Below are 20,476 nucleotides of genomic sequence, written 5' to 3'. Positions count from 1 at the left end.
AGTGATGCTACCTACAGTGGGTGGCCGGGATCAAAATGCACGGCGGAAAGCTCGGAAAGTAGTGTGGCTAGCCTTAATCACTTCGGCTCCCCCGGGAGGGGACTCGTCACTCGCCCCATTTCACGGATGAGGAAGGTGAGGCGCAGAAAGGGGGCGGGAAGCGGAGAAATTCAACACCTACTGATCGGTTTCTGTGAATTGAGTGCTGCAAGCATATTATTTCGAGGAACTCTGCGGGAATAATCAAGGCTCTGAAATCAGATTTACTGAGATTGAATCTCAGCCCTGCCACATGGTCTTGGCAAGTTGCTTAAACTCTCTGGGCCTCACTTTCCTTACCTGTTAAATAAGAATGCTAGCTTCCAAATATAGAGCAAAGGTTAAACTACAGAATGCCTGGAAATTGTGCAAAACAGTCCCTCTCACGTAGTAAGGTCTCAGTAGGTTTACCTTTAGGACTTGGTGTAGGACTTGGGGAGAGCGTAGTGGTCTGCCCTGCTTGGGTTCCAATCCCAGCTCGCCTCGTCACTCGTTTTTATCCCTCTCTATGGTTTTAAGTTTGCCCATTTGCAAAATGGACAGAACTTTTTAACGTTCGTTATTGGATTGTGGGGAGTTCTAAGCGAGTTAGTGCAGGTTAAATGCCTACAACGGAATCTGGCATGGCATAAACAAAAGCGTTAACTTTCATTGTCGATTCTTGTGTCTGGGTTTGATTCCTGCCACCCGCCACCACGTATTTGCTGGTCATCTTGCGCAGTTTTTCTCAGCTCTGTGTGCCTCCCTCTCTATAAAGCGTGTCTAAGTGTGTAATGTTACTGTGACGTTTAAGCGAGATAATTCCCATAAAGAGCCCAGCACAGTGCCTGGCACAATAAATAGAACTCGTTGTTTCCATTTTACAGGAAACGAATGTTCCGAAAGGCAGAGGCACGTGTCCAAGGTCGCGGGACTAGAAGGTGGCAGGGTCGGCAGTCGAACTCTCCAGCAGAGCCCAGGTACTGGCGGGGACCCAGAGGGGCGAACGGAGAGGACGGAGATGGGAGGAAGGGGCGCGCTCGGCGCTCAGCTGGCCTGGCCTCGGGGGCGGGGCCTGGGGCGGGGGCGGGGCCGCGGCCGCTCCTCCCCGGCCGGGTTGCGGCGGCGGCGCGGCTTGCGCTCGCTCGGCGCTCGGCTGGGGCGGCCTGGCCCACAATGAATGGCCGCCGCGGCTGCCGCTGCTGCTGAGGCGGAGGCCGCGGAGGCCGCGGAGGCGGAGGCCGAGGCCCCGGCGCAGGGGGGCGCGCCCCGGGCCCAGGCCCGGCCCCAGCCGCCGCTGCGGAGCCCGCCGGGAGCCCCCGGAGCGCGGCCACGGCGCAGGTGAGGCGGCCAGCCCCAGGCCCGGTTCCGGCCTCCTCTCGCCGGGGCGGCCCGAGGGCATCCGAGGGCCGGTAGAGAGCTGAGCGGGGAGGGCCCGCGGGGGCCTCCTCGGACAGAAAAGCAGCCGGGTCTTCCGCCTGCACTATGCTCGGACCGGCGAGTGTGGAGAGGCCCGGCCCTCACTGGCGGCCTTGAGCGTCCGGTCCCGGGCCGGGCCGTGGGGCTTGAGGGTGGCGGGATTGGGCTCAGACCTCCCCCCACTCGCTCGGCGGCAGGGGGGCGCCAGGCTGGGCCAGGGCAGGTGCCGGAGGCCCGGGAAGTTGGAGGGCCAGAGGAGGGAAAGTGAGGAGGCGCCCGGGGAGGCTGGGGGGGAGGGGGAGGAGGAGTCAGGCTTTGGGTCGGCCGTGTGGGGGAGGAGGGGAGAGCGGCGCGGCCGGAGGGAAACGGCCCGGAGGGGGGCGGGGAGGGGCCGGCTTGCAGGTAGTGTCCGGGCGCCGGAGGAGGTGGGTGGGTCAGGTTACAGGCCTGGGGGCGGCTGAGGAGAAGCCCAGGAAGTGGGGCAGGGTGGGTGTGGGCGGAGTTAGTTCGGGTGGGGGCGGATAGGCGATCCCAGAGGTGTTTGCAGGGGTCATATGAGGTTAGGGCTTGGAGAGATGGTGAGGGGGACAGCCAGTCACGGAGGCCATCAGGTAGGCTGAGGAACTTCTGTGGGAGCTTTGGGAGAGGGGGAAAGCAGCGCCTTTGGTCTGGGCTAGTGGCAGCGATACGGGGCGTCCCGAGAAACTAGTGCGCTCTAAAGGCACTTGCCATTTCTTTCCCCACCAGGTGTTAGCTCTGGGCCCGACCTGGGGTCTTTCCTCTTTTCCTCATCCCAGTTAGGCTCTGGGTCCCCGACCTACCCTTGGGGCAAGACCCCGCTGGCTTTTCCAGGGTGCTGGTCCACCCAGTGGGTGTTTGTGTGGGCAACTTGGGAAAGTCGAGAAAATGTAGCTCGGGCATATATATCTGCAGGGAGGCAGCCCAACTGCTCTTACCTGAGTATCTGGGTTGCTAGATTCTTTCCCCACTCTTTGAGAGTAGAGCCTTGGGGCTTCAGCCTAAGGGATGGGACCTCACAGCCACCATCTTATACCTCCCAGGCACCAGCTCCCCGGAGTTGAATAACTGGAGGTGAGCCTGTAAAGCTCATTGTATCTGGGAGGCTTCTGATGGGGCGAAGGCGGGCCACTGAGGATATCAATTCTGGTACCACCTACATCCTGGCCCAGGCCTTTGGGGGTACTGGCCTCAGGGCTCTGCCTTTGGGGTGCTCTTCTTGGCTCAGGCCTGATTGCTGGGAATTGATTGCTCACCACCACTGGGTCGGCTTAGGCCTTCTCCATGGTAAGAGGAACCTGAGGCTCTGAGTGGCTTGTCTCAGGCCACACTACTAGTCAGTGGCAGACTGGGATTGACTGGCCCTCAGCTCAAACCCACAGTCTCCCGGGCCGGCTTTTGAAGGGGCATGACTGGAGGAGCTCCCACTGTTCTGGATTCCCTGGTGGGAATTCTGTGCCCAGGCCTTTTCTCTTGCCCATCCCAAAGGGATAGGTCAGTACCTTTGTGGACAGAGTTTTCTTGGTGTGTTTGGGGTGGGGGTGGGGGGCTCGAATAGTGTAAGCTTCTTTCTCAGAGGCCAGGTCACACCTTATCCGCCCCCCCCCCATCCCTTCCGGAAGCCAAGAGGTCAGGGGTCATGGAACTGTAGGCTGGCAAGGGGAGGCAGTCTGAGGATGGGGCCTGGCTGCTGAGCTGCATCTTGCTTTGCTTGTCTGGTTTGGTCTTTTTCCTTTCCCTTTTTGGTCCCCGGTCAGACCTCCACACTTTCCTTCCTTCTCTCAGGGCTAATTGTTACCATTGTGTCCTTGGGATCTTCAGCACCTGAAGCAAGAGCCACAAACTGCTGGGTTGAGTGGTATCACCCAGGCCTGGGTTTAATGATGGGTTGTCACCCTCGTTCCCTGCCTTCCCCCACTGTCCCTGTAGTTCCTAGCACTGATCCTACCTGGGCCCTGTTCCCCTTCCTCTCTCTGGCTTGCCTCCTGGTTCTGGGAGTGAGGGGAGCTGGGCCACAGCCCCACTTAAAGATACTTTTTCCTTGCCTGGTCGGGCTGAGGCTGGCTTCTGTGGCACAGGCTGGGGCTCAGGGCTGGGTACTGAGGACGGGTGGGGGTGGGGGGTGGGATGGGGGTGGCTACCTCTGGTCACGTGGCTGGAACAGGGCCAGATGCTGGTGGAGACTGGCCCTGGTGTGTGGATAGCAGAGGAGGGTAGTGGCTCTGAGTTGTGCCTGGAGCTAGAGAAGGTACTCAAAAGCTGCTTTTCTGTGCAGACTAAGGGGCACACAGACCCGGGGTGCCAGAGAAGGCTAAAATAGCAAGGACAACAAGTAAAGGGACTCATGGGACAGTTTTATTTCACTAGGGTGTCGACTGTCTGCTAGGGGCCAGGGGAGCAGCCCTGAATTACAGATCTGGGGTGGGGGGTAGGGGGGATGGAGAATTTCAAATTGAGTGGTCGGAGAAGGCTTGTGGGAGAGCTGAGCCCTGAATAAGAAGAAATCAGCCTGGTAGGGGAAGCTGGGGCAGGGAGGAGCAAATGTTCTGGGCAGAGGGGACAGCACATTGAAAGCCTTTATTGAGCATGTGCCAGCCTCCTGCCAAGTACTCTAAATATCTTGTCCTCATGAGGGAAGGACTGAGTGGTGGCCCTGAGTGGTGTGAAGGTAAAGACCCTTAGTGCCATTTACAGAAAAGCGCCCGGTCTCGGGGTCTCCTGGATCTCCCCACTGCCCCCCAGTTAAGTGCAGACCCCTTGGCCTGCATCCAGGCCTTGTAAAGTCCGGGGCCCTGGCCAGGCAGTCAGGAGCCCCAGTGAGCCAGGCTAGGCTGCAAGGACGGCTGAGTCTCAATCGGTCTTGAAGGATTTATTGTGGGGGTGAACCTGGAGACACTGGTTTGAAGAGGGTTGGGGGTTGGTCCAGCCAAGTCTGACTCAGAGCTCATCAGGGTCAGTGCCAGCGCCAGCACAAGTGATGGAGAAGGGAGCCTGTGTTTGAGGTGGTGAGGAGCCTCCCGGTCTTGGAAGACAAGTTGGTGGTACTGGGATGGCCTGTGCTCCCTCTCTGGGATCCTTTGTGCTCCTCATCACCCCCATCTCTTTCCTCCTCCTCCACACCCTGGGTGCCCATTGTCCACACTGCAGGAGCGTGCAGGCTCATCTCCTTGCCTCTGCTCCTGGCCCCCTTTGGCTGAGAATGTCATCCCTCCGGCTCCCCCCTGGAGGGCCCTTTGAGCTGCAGAGGCTATGGAGTGGGATTGGTCTGGTGGCTCTTGCAGGCTGTGCCCAGTGTGTGGTTGTGGTCACCATCCCAGCTCTCCTGCGCTGCCTCCTTTGGTAAATGTCTCAGCATCCTTAGAGACCCAAGAAACTTCAGTGAGGACAGTGACTTTGTTTTCCAAATTAAGCAGGGATTGGGTAAAGGCAAGCAAACTTGTTATAGTAGAGAGGTTGATTCCACCATTAGCGCCACGCTGCTCAACCATGAGACCCCGGGCAAAGGTCGTAACCTTGGCATCTCCTGTTTCCTTTTCTGATAAGTGAGGACAGGTAGGCATACCTGTGTAGCAATGGTTCTCAAATCAGGAATGACTCTGCCCCCTCTTAAGGGATACTTGGGGAATGTCTGGAGACGTTTTTAGCTGTCACAGCTGAGGCTGGTACTGGCCTCTGGTGGGTGTAGAGGCCAGGGATGCTGCTCAATATCATAAAAAAAAAATGTATAGGGCAGTTCCCCACCCTAGAGGATGATCTGGCCCCAGTGGATGCAGGGTCAAGGTCAGGGGATCCTTGTGTTGTTACTATGAGGAACACAGAGGTTGGCGTATGGGGTGTTTGATGATGCTAGGAAGGCACTGGGTGGGGAGCCCTCAGGAAGTCTTGCCCGATTTATCATAAAATGGCAAGAGGTTCTAGGAGCTGGTGAGTAGTGGAAGATGTCTCCACTACTGTCAGCGAGTTCACAGCCATGCAAAGGGCTTAGGGGGACAGACAGAAGGGAAATAACTAATAATAACAGTTGGTGTTACTGCCAGTCACAGGGTAAGCACCCATGTACCCATGTTGCTTGGTGGTGTGATCTTGAAACAGCCTTGTGAGGTGGCTGCTGCTTACTCAGCCCATGTTATAGTTGGGAAGCCTGATGTCAGGGGGTGAGTACTGCTCTAGGTCAGTATTTTCTGGTGGTATAGAGGAAGGGAAGCACGGTTCTAAGCAGAAAGCTTTGAGCTTCACATAAAATAATAAGATTCGGATTCTCAAGCCCTGCCAAGGGCCCACATGGCCTCCAAGCATGTCCATAAGCCCCATCCCAGGTGCCACCTGCACTGCAGCCCTACCAGCCTCCTTCCTTGGGTGCGTGTGTCCTTCAGGGCCTTGGCGCTTGAGGCGCTCTTCCCCACCCTTGGCGTGGCTGCTGCCACCAGGTCCTTTGAGATTGAAGGCAGGGGCATAAAGGTGGGCCAGCGGGGAGGGGGAGGGCTGCTGCCCATCTCCTTCTCGGCAGAGCTGCTGCAGGCAGAGGCCAGATTCCTGAGGGCTGTGAGAAGTGGGAGGAGAGAGGGAGAAGCATTGGGCTAGACTGCTCATTCCTGGAGGTGGCAGGGAGGGGAGGAAGGGTGGACAGCCTGGGGGAGGCTGGGCAAAGGAGAAGGCTTTCCCCCAGGAGAGCCAAAGGAGCAGCACCCACTCTGGCCCTCAGAGGGCACCCAAGACCCCATTTCTGGAGAGGACACATCCTGTGAGGATAAAGAGCCCTAGCTCTGCTCTTGGCCTTTCTTGGGCTCTGGCGTCTTTGAGCCCCAGTTTTCTCATCCACAAAATGGGTCTAAGCATGGTGGCTACCTTCCTTGGGGAGTGATGAGACCATGCAGAGCACGAGCTTGGCAGGGGCCAGCCGTGGTCAGGAAGCCTCAGCTGCTGTTACCTCCCGATTCTGGGACAGGAGCCAGATGGCCTGGGTGCAGTCCTAGGCCTTGCTCTCCTCACCCAGAAAATGGCGGGAAGAGTCATTTCTGCCTCAGAAACTAGCAAGAAGTATAAATGAGCCCTTGGGCCAGGTGCCAGTGCACAGTAGGGGCAATGTAAATGCTAATTGCCAGCTATCACCCTGTCACAATCCTGTTACCCACCGAGGATTTAATGGCAGCATTTTGGGGAAAAAGAAAATGAATCAAATGAGCACCTGCTTTAAAAAGTGCCAACAGTAGGGGGACGCCTGGCTGGCTCAGTTGAAGGAGCATGCTACTCTTAATCTTGGGGACTCTTAACCTTGGGGTTGTGAGTTCAAGCGCCATGTTGGTTGTAGAGATTACTTTAAAAAAATAAAAATTAAAAGTTTAAAAAAAACGCCAACAGTAGGGATCTGTACAGTCAGATAACACTTTGTTCTTTGCTAACAAATGTTTGCCTAAGCTGCCTTCCAGTTCAGCTCCTGCAGAGGGTCCGAATGGCTATGGGCTAACAAGGCTCCTGGAGCAGCCTTGGGGTGTGTTGCCCCTCCCCCCACCTTTACTCTGACCTCATGTTGAGCTGCATGAAGGATTGTAGGACTCTCCCAAGGGCCTTTGGTCCTTGGGATTGGTGGTTTCCCTTAATTGGCTGACACGTCATTGAGCAGCTTACCACTTCCCTGGAAAGTCAGCTGGAAAGACAGTCCCTGGTGGTGGTGCACATCTGTACCCCTAGCTCCTGCTGCCTGGAGAATTTGGAACCCTTTCCGAACCACTGGCAGTTTCCACTCCCACTTCCAGGAATCGCTCTGCCAAGCACTTCCAGTTCAAGCCTCCTGCACTCCAGCATGGTCCGGTGGTTTATGAGCAGTTGGTGGGAATCCATAATTCAGTGACACTGAGCCCAGAGCGGGACCCTGACTGCAGGCCACGCACCTGGTGTGGCTCTCAGGGGAGGGTACCCATCTGCACAGCACCCTCCACACTGACCCCAGTGACTCCCTGTGGTGTGGGTGGCACTCCTGCCCAGCTCAGAGACCTCTGCCTCTGCTGAGCACCACTGTTTTAGTCATGCTAATGTGCAACAGAACAGGGAGTTAGGTTGGAAGTAATGGAAGTAATTCTTCATTCCACAAACAACTACTGAGTCCCTGTTGTGTGCTGATCTGGTCCTAAGGGCAGCGGACACTGCAGTATGAACCAGACAGACGGCCATTCTGCCCTGAGAGAGCTGACACAAGCCAGAGACACATCTAATTAGACCGTAGGAAGCACCAAGGAGGAAAAATCAAGCCAGAGAAGCACAGGAATTGGGGTTGGGAGAGATTCTGTCTTTGGAAGTTCGAGCTAGGTGAGTGGGAGGATTTCAAGCCCTGTTGCCATCTCAGGGACAGCATTCTAGGAAGTCTGAGAGCCGGGGCTGAGAACTGGTTTTAAAAGTGTTTGGAATCGAATCCGAGGGTCTTGACTCAAGCAAAGAGGGCTAGAGCTGGTAAGAGCTACAGCCAGTGGACTGGGGTTGGTGACACCAACTCAGGTGGGATATATGCAGGTCCAGGACCCACAGGAAATTGAGACCAGGTGTTCCATGGGGGTGTTGTAGATGAGTGGATGTTACTTCAAGCCTGACTTTGAGTCAGCCTGCCATAACAAAATGCCAAGGATGGGGTGGTTTAAGCAACAGACGTTGCTCACAGTTCTGGAGGCTGGAAGTCCGAGATGAAGTAACTCTGCTTAGAGAGAGAGATCTCTCTAAGGACACCAGTCCTAGCACATTAGGGCCCCACTCTTACGTTCTAGTTTAATCTTAATTACCTCCTAAAGACTCTTTCCAAATATAGACATGTTGGGGGTTAGGATTTCAACACATGCATTGGGGCAAGGGGCATAGTTAGATCCAGAGCAGATCCCTGAATCTCTGGGAAGAGAGAGTTGACCAAGGATTAAGCCTTGAATCAGCTTTATTTACCTTCACTTTCTGGAAGGACTATGCCTGCTTCACCCTTGGGATTCTGCATGACTTCCCTGTACATTGATGGCTAGGCTCCCATTCCACCAGTACCTCATTAGATCTGTCGTCCCCCACCAGATATCAGCTATAATGCCACCTCTTCTGGGCAAGATCAGAAGCCCTGGGGCAGCCCTGGTGGCCCAGCGGTTTAGGGCCACCTTCAGCCCCCGGCGTGATTCTGGAGACCCAGGATCAAGTCCCACATCGGACTCCCTGCATGGAGCCTGCTTCTCTCTCTGACTGTGCCTCTGCCTCTGTGTCTCATGAATAAATAATTAAAATCTTAAAAAAAAAATCAGAAGCCCAGGTATGCAGCACATTGGTCTGTGTGACTCTGGATATATGGCCACATTCCCCATCAGACCATGAGCCCTTGGAGGCAGGCCTTGTCTCAGTGCTGGCCTGCCCCGGGCTCCCCAGCACTTCATGCCTCAGGCAGACGCTTAGCAAATATTTGTTGAGTGACTTGGGAGGTCATGGAAACTGTGTGCTGGGCCCTTGCATCTTGCTAGGAGACCTGCTCACGTTTGGGGCCAGGGCACTAGCGATGCTAGGAGGGTCCCCTTGGCCCTGTGTAGGGTTGGGGGCTGCCCCTTCCCTTGGGGGGTTCTGAGGACCCCCAGAAGATGAGCAGGCTAATATGCCAAGTTGTGAGGAGAGAAGATTCCAGAGGTTTTCTGCCCTAAGGGCGTCTCTAGTCAAGTGGGATTTAGTGTTCTCAGAGGTAAGCATAAGGGCACTAGATGGGTGGTGGGGAGAGTGTGCAGAAGAGGGGTATCTTCTCTAGTCTGGAGAATTCTCAGAGCCAGGGGGTGACAGGGTGGAAGAGGAAGATGTGGGTGGTGGGAGGAAAGGGGTCCTTGGGGCAGGGTATGCAGTTTGGGGAAAGACCTGGCTGAGGTAAGAGAGCTGTGCAGTGTGCTTGGTGGGGACAGAAATGTTGGCCGATTTAGAGACCACCTAACTCTGGCTCCATCACATCTCTTCCTAAGGTAGCGGGTGACCTAAGCCAGGTACCAGATACTTCAGACCTGGTTTTTCTGGGTGTGCATTGTGGTTCCGTGGTCCCTCCCTCACAGTGCAGGTGTGGGCTAGAGGCTTCGCCCAGGGCAGCTCTTCCCTTCTGAGGTCCAGGGGACCAGCTGCCCAGGAACAAAAGGAGGGAGGGGAGCCTGGGGGTGGTCTGTCGCCAGGTTTCTAAAACCAGCCATGGCCACGCCTTCCCCATCCTTGCAAGGGCAACAAGACCACAAAGGGTCGAGACCTGCTACCCCACTCCCCTGCACTGCAGAGGGGGCCTCCTCTGCACTGATTGGTTGGGCCATTTACACTGTCTCCCTCACCCTCCCAAATGGTTAATCAAGGGCTTCAAAGCCCTGGGTGCTGGGCTCTGAGGCTGGGGTTCACAAGGCTTGGGGGACCCCAGCCCGACTGTTGGGTGGCTCTCACCTTCGGAGGCCCTCTCCAGTGTGTGTTCCTCCTTCTTACCCCAGGGACCTCAGCGCTGCTGTTGCTGAGCTTCCCCTGAGCAGCCATCCTCTGCTGACTCCCAGTGAGTGGTCAGGCCCTGAGGTCCAGCTTTCCGGGAAGGAGCAGGGCTGCACTTCAGTCCTGAAGTATAGTTCACCTATAAAGTGGGGCAGTCCTAGCGCCCACCATGGAGGGGACCCTGAGGAGAGCGCCTGCCGCAGCACCTGGCACACACTACACACAGCTGGGAGCACCCCTCAGAATGCCCTCTGCAACTCCTGGGTGCAGCTGCTGCTTCCCAAACTGGAGTCGCTTATTCTTGCCTTGGTGCCACCTCTTCACAGCTGCTCATCCCTGGGTCTGACTTCCTCTCTCTGTCCCTGCCACTGGCCCAGCCCTGTGTCTCACCTGTTTTCCTTCTCCATCCTGCTGTTCAGAGTTCTCCCCAGGCTGGTCTGGGCCTGCATCTCCCTTGCCCCAAGCTTCCCACTGCTCCGTCAGGAACATTGGTTCTCACCAGGCCAGGCACACACTCCCACACCCTTCCCAGCAGCTGGTCTTCCCATCGCTGGTCTTCCCATCGCTGGTCTCCTGGGGGGCGGGGGGTGGGGGGGGTGTCCCCAGACTGCACTTCACTCCTTCCTGCTCCAGACTTTTGGTTGCCCTTTGTCCCCCTATCTTTGTCTCACTCCCAGAGTCCGCCCCTCAGTGACACCCTCACCCCGGTTGTATCACTCCCTGTCTTTCCACCAGCCAACTGCATGCGGAAGCAGCCAGTCTTTAGAGCTATATACCTTGTGCCTTGCAGTTTACTGAGGTGGGTTGGATGAATGAGTCCCCGTTTACAGATGAACAAACCAAGGCAAAGAGGTGAGGGGCTGGCATCTGAAACCAGGTCTGGGGTTGAGGGGGTGCTCTGACTCTACTGCAGGCCTTTCCTGCCTTGGTCCTGCCTCCCCCCTTATAGTATGAGCCTTCCAATTCCAAGCTAGGGTCTAGAGCTCTCCTTTGGGACTGAAATCTAGCCTCTCCTTTGACCCCCTTGACTCTGGTCACTTGGACCCCAGTACCTGGAGTACCTTCATTTTAGCAGCTTAGGAGTCAGGTTGGGCTTTCAGGCCTGTGGAGTGGACTCTCTGGGCTCTGTCCTCCCACTCCCACTCCCGCACTCTGCTTCAGTTTCTCCTATCTGTCTCCACCCCACATATGGCCCTATTTTTTTTTTTTTTCCTGGAGGTGACCGTGGTTTTGACGATGACAAGGATGTGGAGGCTGGCATAGCCAAGGGAAGTCACAAGTTTCAGTGCCCACACAGACCCTGGTTTGAATCTTGTCCCTACTATATACTGACTAATGACCTCAGAACAGTTCTTAACTTCCCCATGGCCTCAGTTTTCCCATCTGAGAATTGAGAGTATGAAATCGGCCCCCTCTATCTGCTAAAAGGGTTCAGAGAACTGCTTCCTGCAGGTCTGCAGTCAGCTCTTTGGTAGCATGGGGACCAGGAGGGGCAGGGCCTGCTCGTGTCTCCCTCAGGTAGCAACTTCCTGAGGACAGACTGAAATTGCATGGATCTGGTTGGCCTTATCAATATTTGTTTCCAAACGGAGAAGTAGAGATTTGGAGTTCTTGCTCTCAGGAGTGAGTTGGTTCATGAGTGCATGGCTGCTTTTATTTGTGTAGCCTTCTTTGAACCACATAGGATGCCAGCTTCCATTGTGTCCCAGTGCTCAGCCTGTGGAAGCAGCTCAGAATAGACTCACCAGTGAATGAAAAATGTGAAAGATGCATGAAAGCTAATCTGGGAATGGGAAACAGCCGGGGGCTCTAGTTGGTACTTGCCCCAGGGCCTTTGCACACCTGCTTTCCTCCTTTCTCATCAGCCTGACTCTTCTCATAACCCACCCTGCCCATTCTGGACCACTGCCTTGTATATTTTATAGAATTGCAGGGAACTCACTTTTACTATGGGTGCAATTATAAAGCCACACTGTCCTTCAAAGCCCTTTTATGAGTGCCCTCAAAGTATTGGACATGCCCAGTTTTGGATCGGAATGTGCACTGATGGAATTGGCTGTGATGCAGAAGTTCACATTTGAGGAGTGCCTGAGCAGGGTCACAGACAGTTCCTTTTTTGGGGGGGTAAGATTTCTCACTTATTTTAGAGAGAGAGTGGAGGAGGCACAGAGGGAAAGGGAGAGACAATCCCAGGCAGACTTTGTGCTAAGGATGGAACCCCACGCAGGGCCTGACCCTGGACCTGGAGAACATGACCCAAGCCAAAACCAAGAGAAAGGTGCTCAACTGACTGCACCACCCAGGCGCTCCACACAGACTGTTCCTTAAATTTTCATTTATAACCTCCCTCCAAAACTTGGGGGTTAATCTGCATAAATTGGATGTGTATGGTGTGATTTTACACATCTTTATTTTAAAATATTAACCTATTTTTGTAAATAAGCATGATCACCAACTTCAAAATTCAAAACATCCAGAATGTTCATGGCAAGTATGGGTTCTTCCTTCCTCAGCCTAATTGAGCTACATGTACCATAGAGTCCATTTAAGGTGTATAATTGAATGTACAATTGACCCTTGAACAGTTAGTACAGTATAGACCCTTAGTACAGTTGACCCTTGAACGACAAGTGGGTTAGGGTGCTAACAACACCCCCCCACCAATGTGCAAGTGAAGTTAAAAGTCCATGTATATAACTTCTGACTCCCCAAAAACTTAACAGCTCATTGTTGACTGTAAGCCTTACTGATAACATAGTCAATTAACGCGTATTTTGTATGTTATGTGTTACATACAGTAAAGTAAACTAAAGGAAAAAAATGTTACTAAGAAAATCATAAGGAAGATTTGCTGGCTGGCTCAGTTGGTAGAACATGCAATTCTTGGGACACCTGGGTGGCTCAGTGGCTGAGTGTCTGGCTTTGGCTCAGGGCGTGATCCCGCAGCCCCGGGATTGAGTCCGGCATGGGGCTTCCTGCATGGAGCCTGCTTCTCTCTCTGCCTATGTCTCTGCCCCTCTGTGTCTCTCATGAATAAATAAATTAAATCTTAAAAAAAGATGCAACTCTTGATCTTGGGGTTGTGAATCCAAACCCCACACCTTGGGTATAGACATTATTTAAGAAACAAAAGGAAGAAAATCATAAGGAAGAGAAAATACATTTACAGTACTGAACTATTGAAAAAATTTCTGTGTATAAGTGGGCCTACACAGTTCAAAGCCGTGTTGTTCAAAAATCAACTCTTCAGATTGTGTGCACGTGACCACAATTTTAGACCATTTTTTATTAAGGCAAGAAGAAACCCCCGCATCCTTCTGCTCACCACCCCACACCCCACCTAGCCCTTAGCAACCACTAGTCCACTTTTTTTTGGCTCCAGATTTGCCTGTTTGGGACATCTTATATAAGCAGGATCACGTAACACACAGTCCTTTTGTCTGCCTTATATTTAGCATATTGTTTTCAAGGTTCACCCATAGTAGCATGTATCATCCTTTATATGGCTGAATAATATTCCATTGTATGACAGGACCATATTTTATTTAGCTTTTCACCAGTCGATGGACCTTGGGGTTGCATCTGTCTTTTTGGCAATTGTGAATGGTGCCATCAACATTCACGTACAGGTTTTTCTGTGGATATAGGTGTTCATTTCTCCTGGGTATAATAAATCTAAGGAAAGGAATTGCTGGGTCATATGGTAATTTCATGTTTAATCATTTGAGGAACTGCCAGACTGTTTTCCATAGCAACTGCACCATTTTACATTCCCACCAGCAGTGTAGGAGGATTCCGATCTCCTCCTTGCCAACACTTGTTGTCTGTCTTTTTTATTCTATCCAGCCTCGCTGGTATGAAATGGTGTTTCATTGTGCTTCAGATTTGCATTTCCCTGATGACCAGTGATATTCTCGTGCTGCTTCAAAGAGTTTCTTGAGTGGTCATTCAGTCATTCGGCCAATGGTGGTTGGGGGGTCACCTGGTCACCACTTGGACGCGGTGTGAAAAATCAGATGCCCCTGACCTCCTTGGTGTTTTGAGGCCGGTGTCCTGCAGTTACCCTTCGTGTGTAGTGCTGGTGATGGTTAATGTTCACGGGATGCTCACCATGTTAACTCACTCATTTATTCTTGAAGCACACACGTGTGTGCGTGCTTTTGCCCCCCTGTCTGCAGGGGACAGCCGCGGCCACCCAGTTCTGTAGCTGCCTTAACTGATTTGACAGTCTGTCGTAGAGGCTGGAACTGAGGGCGTGGGTGGCTCCGGGCAATTCTCACAACCACGGCAAATTCCACCATGTGGATGTCTGCTCCCATGTGTCTCCCTACGGCAGATGAGGCTTGTGAGAGGTGGGGGGCGATGGGGAATGAGGCTGCTGCCTGACACCGTCCCCCTGTCCGTCTTCCCCTGTCCCCCGCGCAGCTGTCGCCATGGCCCAGACCCTGCAAATGGAGATCCCGAACTTTGGCAACAGCATCCTGGAGTGTCTGAATGAGCAGCGGCTGCAAGGCCTGTACTGTGATGTGTCTGTGGTCGTCAAGGGCCATGCCTTTAAAGCCCACCGGGCTGTGCTTGCTGCCAGCAGCTCCTACTTCCGGGACCTGTTCAACAGCAGCCGGAGTGCAGTGGTGGAGCTGCCGGCCGCTGTGCAGCCCCAGTCCTTCCAGCGGATCCTCAGCTTCTGCTACACGGGCCGGCTGAGCATGAACGTGGGTGACCAGTTCTTGCTCATGTACACGGCCGGCTTCCTGCAGATTCAGGAGATCATGGAGAAGGGCACCGAGTTCTTCCTCAAGGTGAGCTCCCCCAGCTGCGACTCACAGGGCCTGCACGCTGAGGAGGCCCCATCGTCCGAGCCCCAGAGCCCCGTGGCTCAGACGTCAAGCTGGCCAGCCTGTGGCACCCCGCTGCCCCTGGTGTCCCGTGTCAAGACGGAGCAGCAGGAGTCGGACTCCGTGCAGTGCACACCTGTGGCCAAAAGGCTGTGGGACAGCAGCAGCAGTGGCGGTGGCAATGGCAGCCGCAAGATGGCCAAGTTCTCCACACCGGACCTGGCTGCCAACCGGCCGCCCCAACAGGCCCCAGTGGTGGCGGCAGCACAGCCTGCCGGCGTGGCTGTGGCAGCGGCTGCAGGGGCTGGCGCTGGGCAGCCTGCTGGGGGGGCGGCAGCGGCAGCAGCGGTGGCGGCAGCAGGGGGTGTGGTGAGTGGGCCCAGCACGTCAGAGCGGACCAGCCCGGGCACCTCGAGTGCCTATACCAGCGACAGCCCTGGCTCCTACCACAATGAGGAGGATGAAGAGGAGGACGCAGGCGAGGAGGGCACGGATGAGCAGTACCGGCAGATCTGCAACATGTACACCATGTACAGCATGATGAATGTTGGCCAGACAGGTGAGGTGCCTGCCCTGCCCTGCTCCCCCCCACACCCCCCAGCCCGGTCCCTGCCCCCCCCCCCCCCCCGGCTGCTCTGCAGTTCCTGGCCCCAACACATGCTGCTTTCTGCCCCCGAAGCCGAGAAGGTGGAGGCCCTCCCCGAGCAGGTGGCCCCTGAGTCCCGGAATCGCATCCGGGTGCGGCAAGACCTGGCATCTCTCCCGGCTGAGCTCATCAACCAGATTGGCAACCGCTGCCACCCCAAGCTCTACGATGAGGGTGACCCCTCTGAGAAGCTGGAGCTGGTGACAGGTGGGCCAGCATCACTTCCTCCCCAGATTCCCTGCCTCCTCCCACTGTGGGCCCCTGTGCCCTCTGAGCCAGTGGCTTTGGGGATAGTGGTTAGGAGCCAAACACAGGGGCCAGCCCCAGCCCCGCTGCCACCCACTGGCTATGTACTAAGGCAGCTGACAGCCCTTGGCATTGCTACGTGCCAGAGACTGGCCTCCAGGTTTCCAGCCCAGAGGCTGGTATGAGTGTTGGCTGGCATTGTTGGCCACCTGCATACCTTAGCAGCTTCATGGGGTGGTTGGAGGGGTAACTAACACAGTGGTTAAGAATCTTGGCTCTTGGTGGCAGGGTGCCTCAGTGTGAGCTTCCACTGCCTGTTCTTTTTGATGCCCAGGTGGTTGTGTGGGCAAAAGCCACACATGTGCAAGCCAGGCCCGGCCTGTTGTAGGTGCTCGTGGACAGTGGCACCACCATCTGTCCTTTCCTGATCGCTGACGAGACCATGCTGGGGCGAGTTGTCAGGGAGCGTCTTGGCGGGGCCCAGGTCAGGGCCCGGCCAAGTGGGGAACGTGGCAGTTTGGGGCCCCCGGCCACCCTCCTGCTCCCCACTCCAGGCACCAATGTGTACATCACGAGGGCGCAGCTCATGAACTGCCATGTCAGCGCGGGCACGCGGCACAAGGTCCTGCTGCGGCGCCTCCTGGCCTCCTTCTTTGACCGGTGAGGCCCTCACAGACCCCGGATGGAGGGGAGGGGGCTGCCCCATCCTCTTCCACCACAGGGGGGCCTGACTCCCCTCCCTCGTGCCCCCCACCTCAGGAATACACTGGCTAACAGCTGTGGCACCGGCATCCGCTCTTCCTCCAACAACCCCAGCCGCAAACCGCTGGACAGTCGCGTCCTTCACGCTGTCAAATGTGAGTGTCTGGCCTTCTGGAGTCAGGCTGGGGTGGGGTCTGAGGCAGGCAGATGGTCCTTTCTGGTGTTGGCCCTGATAGGTGGGTGGGGGGTGGTGTTAAGGAGGATTCTGAAGCTCAGTCTGGGCTTGTTGAGAAGAGGCCTGTGATTGGTTAGATGTTTCTTCATTTGGTATAAGATTTCTTCATTTAAAAAAAAAAAAAGATTTCTTCATAGTGGTGGGTTGGAGGGGGTGACACTTAAGATAAGCCTATGTTAGACGTGGGGATGGGCGTGGGGGAAAGGTCCTGCAGTAGTCACCGGGGTGTTAAAGCAGGAATGCCCCAGCCATTTGTCAGGAGGGAAGTCTAGGTTTTCACATGGAATCTCCCCATTCCTAGATTCTGGCAAATGACCCAGGTTTTTCAAGGGGTCATCCTCAAACTTCACACATGGCTGACCTCAGTCAGGCACGGGGCCAGCTGATGTGGTTTAGCATCCTGGCTTGCGAGTCCTCCTTTCTGTCACTTCTGAGGGGAGTTTGGGGTGGCATGCGTGTCTGCACACGTTTGGGGATTAAGGAGCCATGTGGCTGGTTGAGGTGAGAGGCCAGGGCCGAGCTCTGCCTGAGGCACCCACTCTGTCCTCACAGACTACTGCCAGAACTTTGCTCCCAACTTCAAGGAGAGCGAGATGAACGCCATTGCAGCTGACATGTGCACCAATGCCCGCCGTGTCGTCCGGAAGAGCTGGATCCCCAAACTCAAGGTGCTCATGGCCGAGGGCGATGCCTACACCACCTTCATCAGCGACACAGGCAAGATCGAGCCGGACATGATGGGCGTGGAGCACAGCTTCGAGACGGCCAGCCACGACGGCGAGGCCGGCCCTTCCGCGGAGGCCCTCCAGTAACTACCACCGGACCCTCCCCGCGGGGCCGTCACACTCCCCTCCCTCCCCGGTCACACCCACCCACCATCTTGGTCACGAGCTACTGTCTGTCCCTTCCCTGGACCCGCGGGGGGCGCTGCATGCTCCCAGCCCCTCTGCCTTCCCTCCATCCCACCTTCCGCCCCCCATCCGAGCGGGCCGGGAGAGGGCAGCAGCTGGTGCGAGCTCTGCGCTGCCGTCTCTAGCGCACTCGGGTGCAGTTGGGGAGCTTCTGCTCCTCCTCTCCTAACCCCCAGCAGTGGTCTCCCCACTCACCAGGCCAGGTGGGGAGGGGCCGGCCTGGGGGGCTCAGGAAGGCCCCCTCCCCAGGGTTCTCAGGACCCCTCCTGCCACCACCTCCCAGTGCTTCCATGTTTCCAAAAGCGCCTTCCTGTCTCCCTCGTCTGTCCCTGCACCTGGGGGCTGGGGTAGGCGAGGCCGAGGGGACCGCCCATTTCACAGCCAAGGGACCCGAGGCTCAGAGCAACTCCATGACTGACCTAAGGTGGTGGGCGGTGGCGGGCCCAGTGCCCTTCTCTCTCCCTGACCCTTCGCCCACCTCTGTTGCCCCCACCTGTCCCCTGGGGCCTGAGAGGGGCAGGTCCTGAGTGGAGGGCTCTTGGGGGGCCTGCTGAAGGTCTCTGCGAATAGAACGAGAGGTTTCCTGGGCTCACAGAAGTGTGTGCGTGTGTGTATGCGTGCATGTGTGTGTGTGTGTGTGTGCGCGCGCACGCGTGTGTAAAAGTTTTGCTTTTAAACAAATGAAGATATGAGAGGCAGTAGGGCCAGGGCTGGAAGCCAGGGGAGCAGGCTGGGGGGCTGCTGCCCTTCCCCCCTCCCCCACCCCCCCCGTCCCCACCCCCTGTACATACTTTTTAAAGCATTTTTTTAGCTAATGAAATATTGAAGTATAAGATTCCTTTTATTTTTCAAACCAACGGGACTGTGTCGGATGTCCCCTTCGGTCCCCGGGGACGAGGCAGCCAGGACGGGGTGGGGGCTGGGGGCAGGCTGAGTGTGTGTGTGCGTGTGTAGTGTGGGTGCGCATTTCTGAGGCGAGAACTCGGCCAGGCCTCTGCTGGGGCTCCCGTGGGTCTGACTAGGTCCCCTCTTGCTCCATTGCTTCCCAGCAGGGCTCCATTTGAAGGGTGGCCCTGGCCTTGGCCCATTGGCTGAGCCCAGCTTCTTGGGGACAAGGCAGGGCCCGCTTCCATTGTTAGCAGTTTGCAGAATTTTCTCTAACCATTCCTCTTTCTGTCCTGGCCCAGCGCGAGGGGTTTTGTTTTTTTGTTTTTTTTTTGAATTTTACATGTGAACTCTGGAGGGTTCTCTTTTTTATTCCCTGTCCCCCCACACTGGGTGTCGTTTCTTTACAATTTTACCTTTTTTCCCTCCAGCCCTGGTCCCACTGCCTCTCATCTCCTCCCCGATCTGACTGGCCCATTGCTCCCATTGCTCCCAGCAGCCTCTCCAGAGGCAGGGGGATGGCGGGAGGTGGGGGTGGGGGTGGCCAGCCCTGACGGGACCCTTGGAATCTGATTTGGAGGCCTCCCCCACCACCCAGCAGCCCCCACTGGTCTGACATCTTGTGGGGGTGGGGGTGCCTGGTCTGGCTGGGGTCCTGGCTCTCGGCTGGCATGGCCCGGCCCCTGCACCTTAGTCCTCAGCCAGCCCAGTGTCTGGGGGGGAGTCGACACCCCAGCGAAAGCACAAGCACCTTAGTCGCACCTCCCCCACGCCCTCGTCCTGGCCTTGACATCCTACCCCAGCATCGATCCCAAAGCACAATATCCTGGTCACTTGGCAAGCTGCCGGGCCGGCCGAGGCCGAGGGGCCGGCTGGGGCTCCAGCCAGACCCTACAAGGAAGGAGTCGCTAGGCGCTCCCCTCCTTCAGGCCTTAGCAGGGGCCAGCTCTCTGGGACTGGGGTCTTCTCCCTCCCCGCACCTTTGTCCTGGAGGCCCCTGCCCAGCCCCTCCCTGCCTTGTCCTTGGGTGGGGCTTGCCCCTGCCCCTCCTCCAAGCCCCTGCAGCACTGGGTTGGGTGGCAGAGCCCCCTCATTTCAGGGACCCCAGGAGGTGCCCCTGGCTCCCGGGACTGTGTGTTGGGGGGAGGGGCCGGGCAGGGGCACAGGGGAGGAAACTCCTCACCAGGAGAGCCAAAGACAGGGTTGTGCCTTACCCCAGGAGCCACCCCTGCGCCCCTCCCTTCCGCCCTGCCCTCCCCACCTCCCCACCTCCTGGGCGGCCTGCTGCTTTTCCTTTTCGCCCTGCCCTGCCCTGCCCTGCCCTGCCCTGCTCTGAGCTGCATGGTCCCCCCACCCCGGGCAGCCCAGGGAGGAGCACGAATGGAGAATCACCGACCAATGCAAAAAAAAAAGAAAGACTGTGGGGCCCCCCCTTCACCTCCCCCGGCCGCCCACTCACCCGCCTCTTTCACGCAGGACAGACCGCCCGCCCTGTCCGTGTGAAGTGCCAACGCCCTCCCCGCCCTGGGCCGACCCCCCACTCCCCGGGCCCGTAAGTGAGATTGCACATTAACTACTGTAAGGAGAGGAGCCGCACTGGGAAATGTGAACCATGAGAATATCAGTGACACTGATGAGGAGAATAAACGAATCGCCTTTGTAACAGCCCTGCCGCCTGCTGCTCTGTGGGTGCGCGGGGCCCAGGAAGGGACAGCCACTGAGCACTAGGGCTCCATGGGCTTGGGGAACAGCTGTTCTGGACATCCCATCTCAGAACCTCGGTGTGAGGGGGGAGGGGCAGCATGCCCCTTTCAGATGGGGGAACTGAGGCTCAAATCCAAGCTGGGGTAGCTTCCACTTGGAATGGTACCTTGCCGGCTCAGTCAGTAGAGCACAGGACTCTTCATCTCAGGGTCATGAGTTTGAACCCCATGTTGAGTGTGGAGCCTACTTTAAATAAGTGGCTTCCACTCACAACACCCTCCTGGCTACCCAAGTATGTAGAGGCATGTCGCCCCAGGGCCGTTCCATGTAAGCATGGGCCCTAGGTCCTGCGTCAGGGTCCCACAGAATCACGTCTCGGAAGGGCCTCCACTGAATTGGCTGCATG

At 56.3% G+C, this 20,476-nt stretch overlaps 1 protein-coding gene across 4 annotated transcripts; it reads left to right on the top strand.

Annotated features, from left to right (window-relative positions):
• Positions 1-49: 49 nt before the first annotated feature.
• NACC1 (nucleus accumbens associated 1) lies at positions 50-20,033 on the top strand. 4 transcript variants are annotated; one of them, XM_055344671.1, is made up of 8 exons: positions 50-135; positions 906-998; positions 14,332-15,300; positions 15,421-15,594; positions 16,188-16,293; positions 16,393-16,490; positions 17,123-17,378; positions 19,843-20,033. In XM_055344671.1, exons 3-8 carry the CDS (start codon positions 14,340-14,342, stop codon positions 19,937-19,939), a joined length of 1,692 nt encoding a protein of 563 aa, XP_055200646.1. In that variant the 5' UTR covers positions 50-135; positions 906-998; positions 14,332-14,339; the 3' UTR covers positions 19,940-20,033. The 4 variants fall into 4 exon arrangements, with proteins under 4 accessions (XP_055200646.1, XP_055200645.1, XP_055200648.1 ...); XM_055344670.1 differs by lacking the exons at positions 50-135; positions 906-998 and adding an exon at positions 1,163-1,359; XM_055344672.1 differs by lacking the exons at positions 50-135; positions 906-998 and adding an exon at positions 7,695-7,758.
• Positions 20,034-20,476: the final 443 nt, after the last annotated feature.

The sequence above is a fragment of the Nyctereutes procyonoides genome, unplaced genomic scaffold (assembly GCF_905146905.1).
Source record: "Nyctereutes procyonoides isolate TBG_1078 unplaced genomic scaffold, NYPRO_anot_genome, whole genome shotgun sequence".
Classification (NCBI taxonomy): domain Eukaryota; kingdom Metazoa; phylum Chordata; class Mammalia; order Carnivora; family Canidae; genus Nyctereutes; species Nyctereutes procyonoides.
This window is presented reverse-complemented; position numbering and strand designations above follow the sequence as displayed.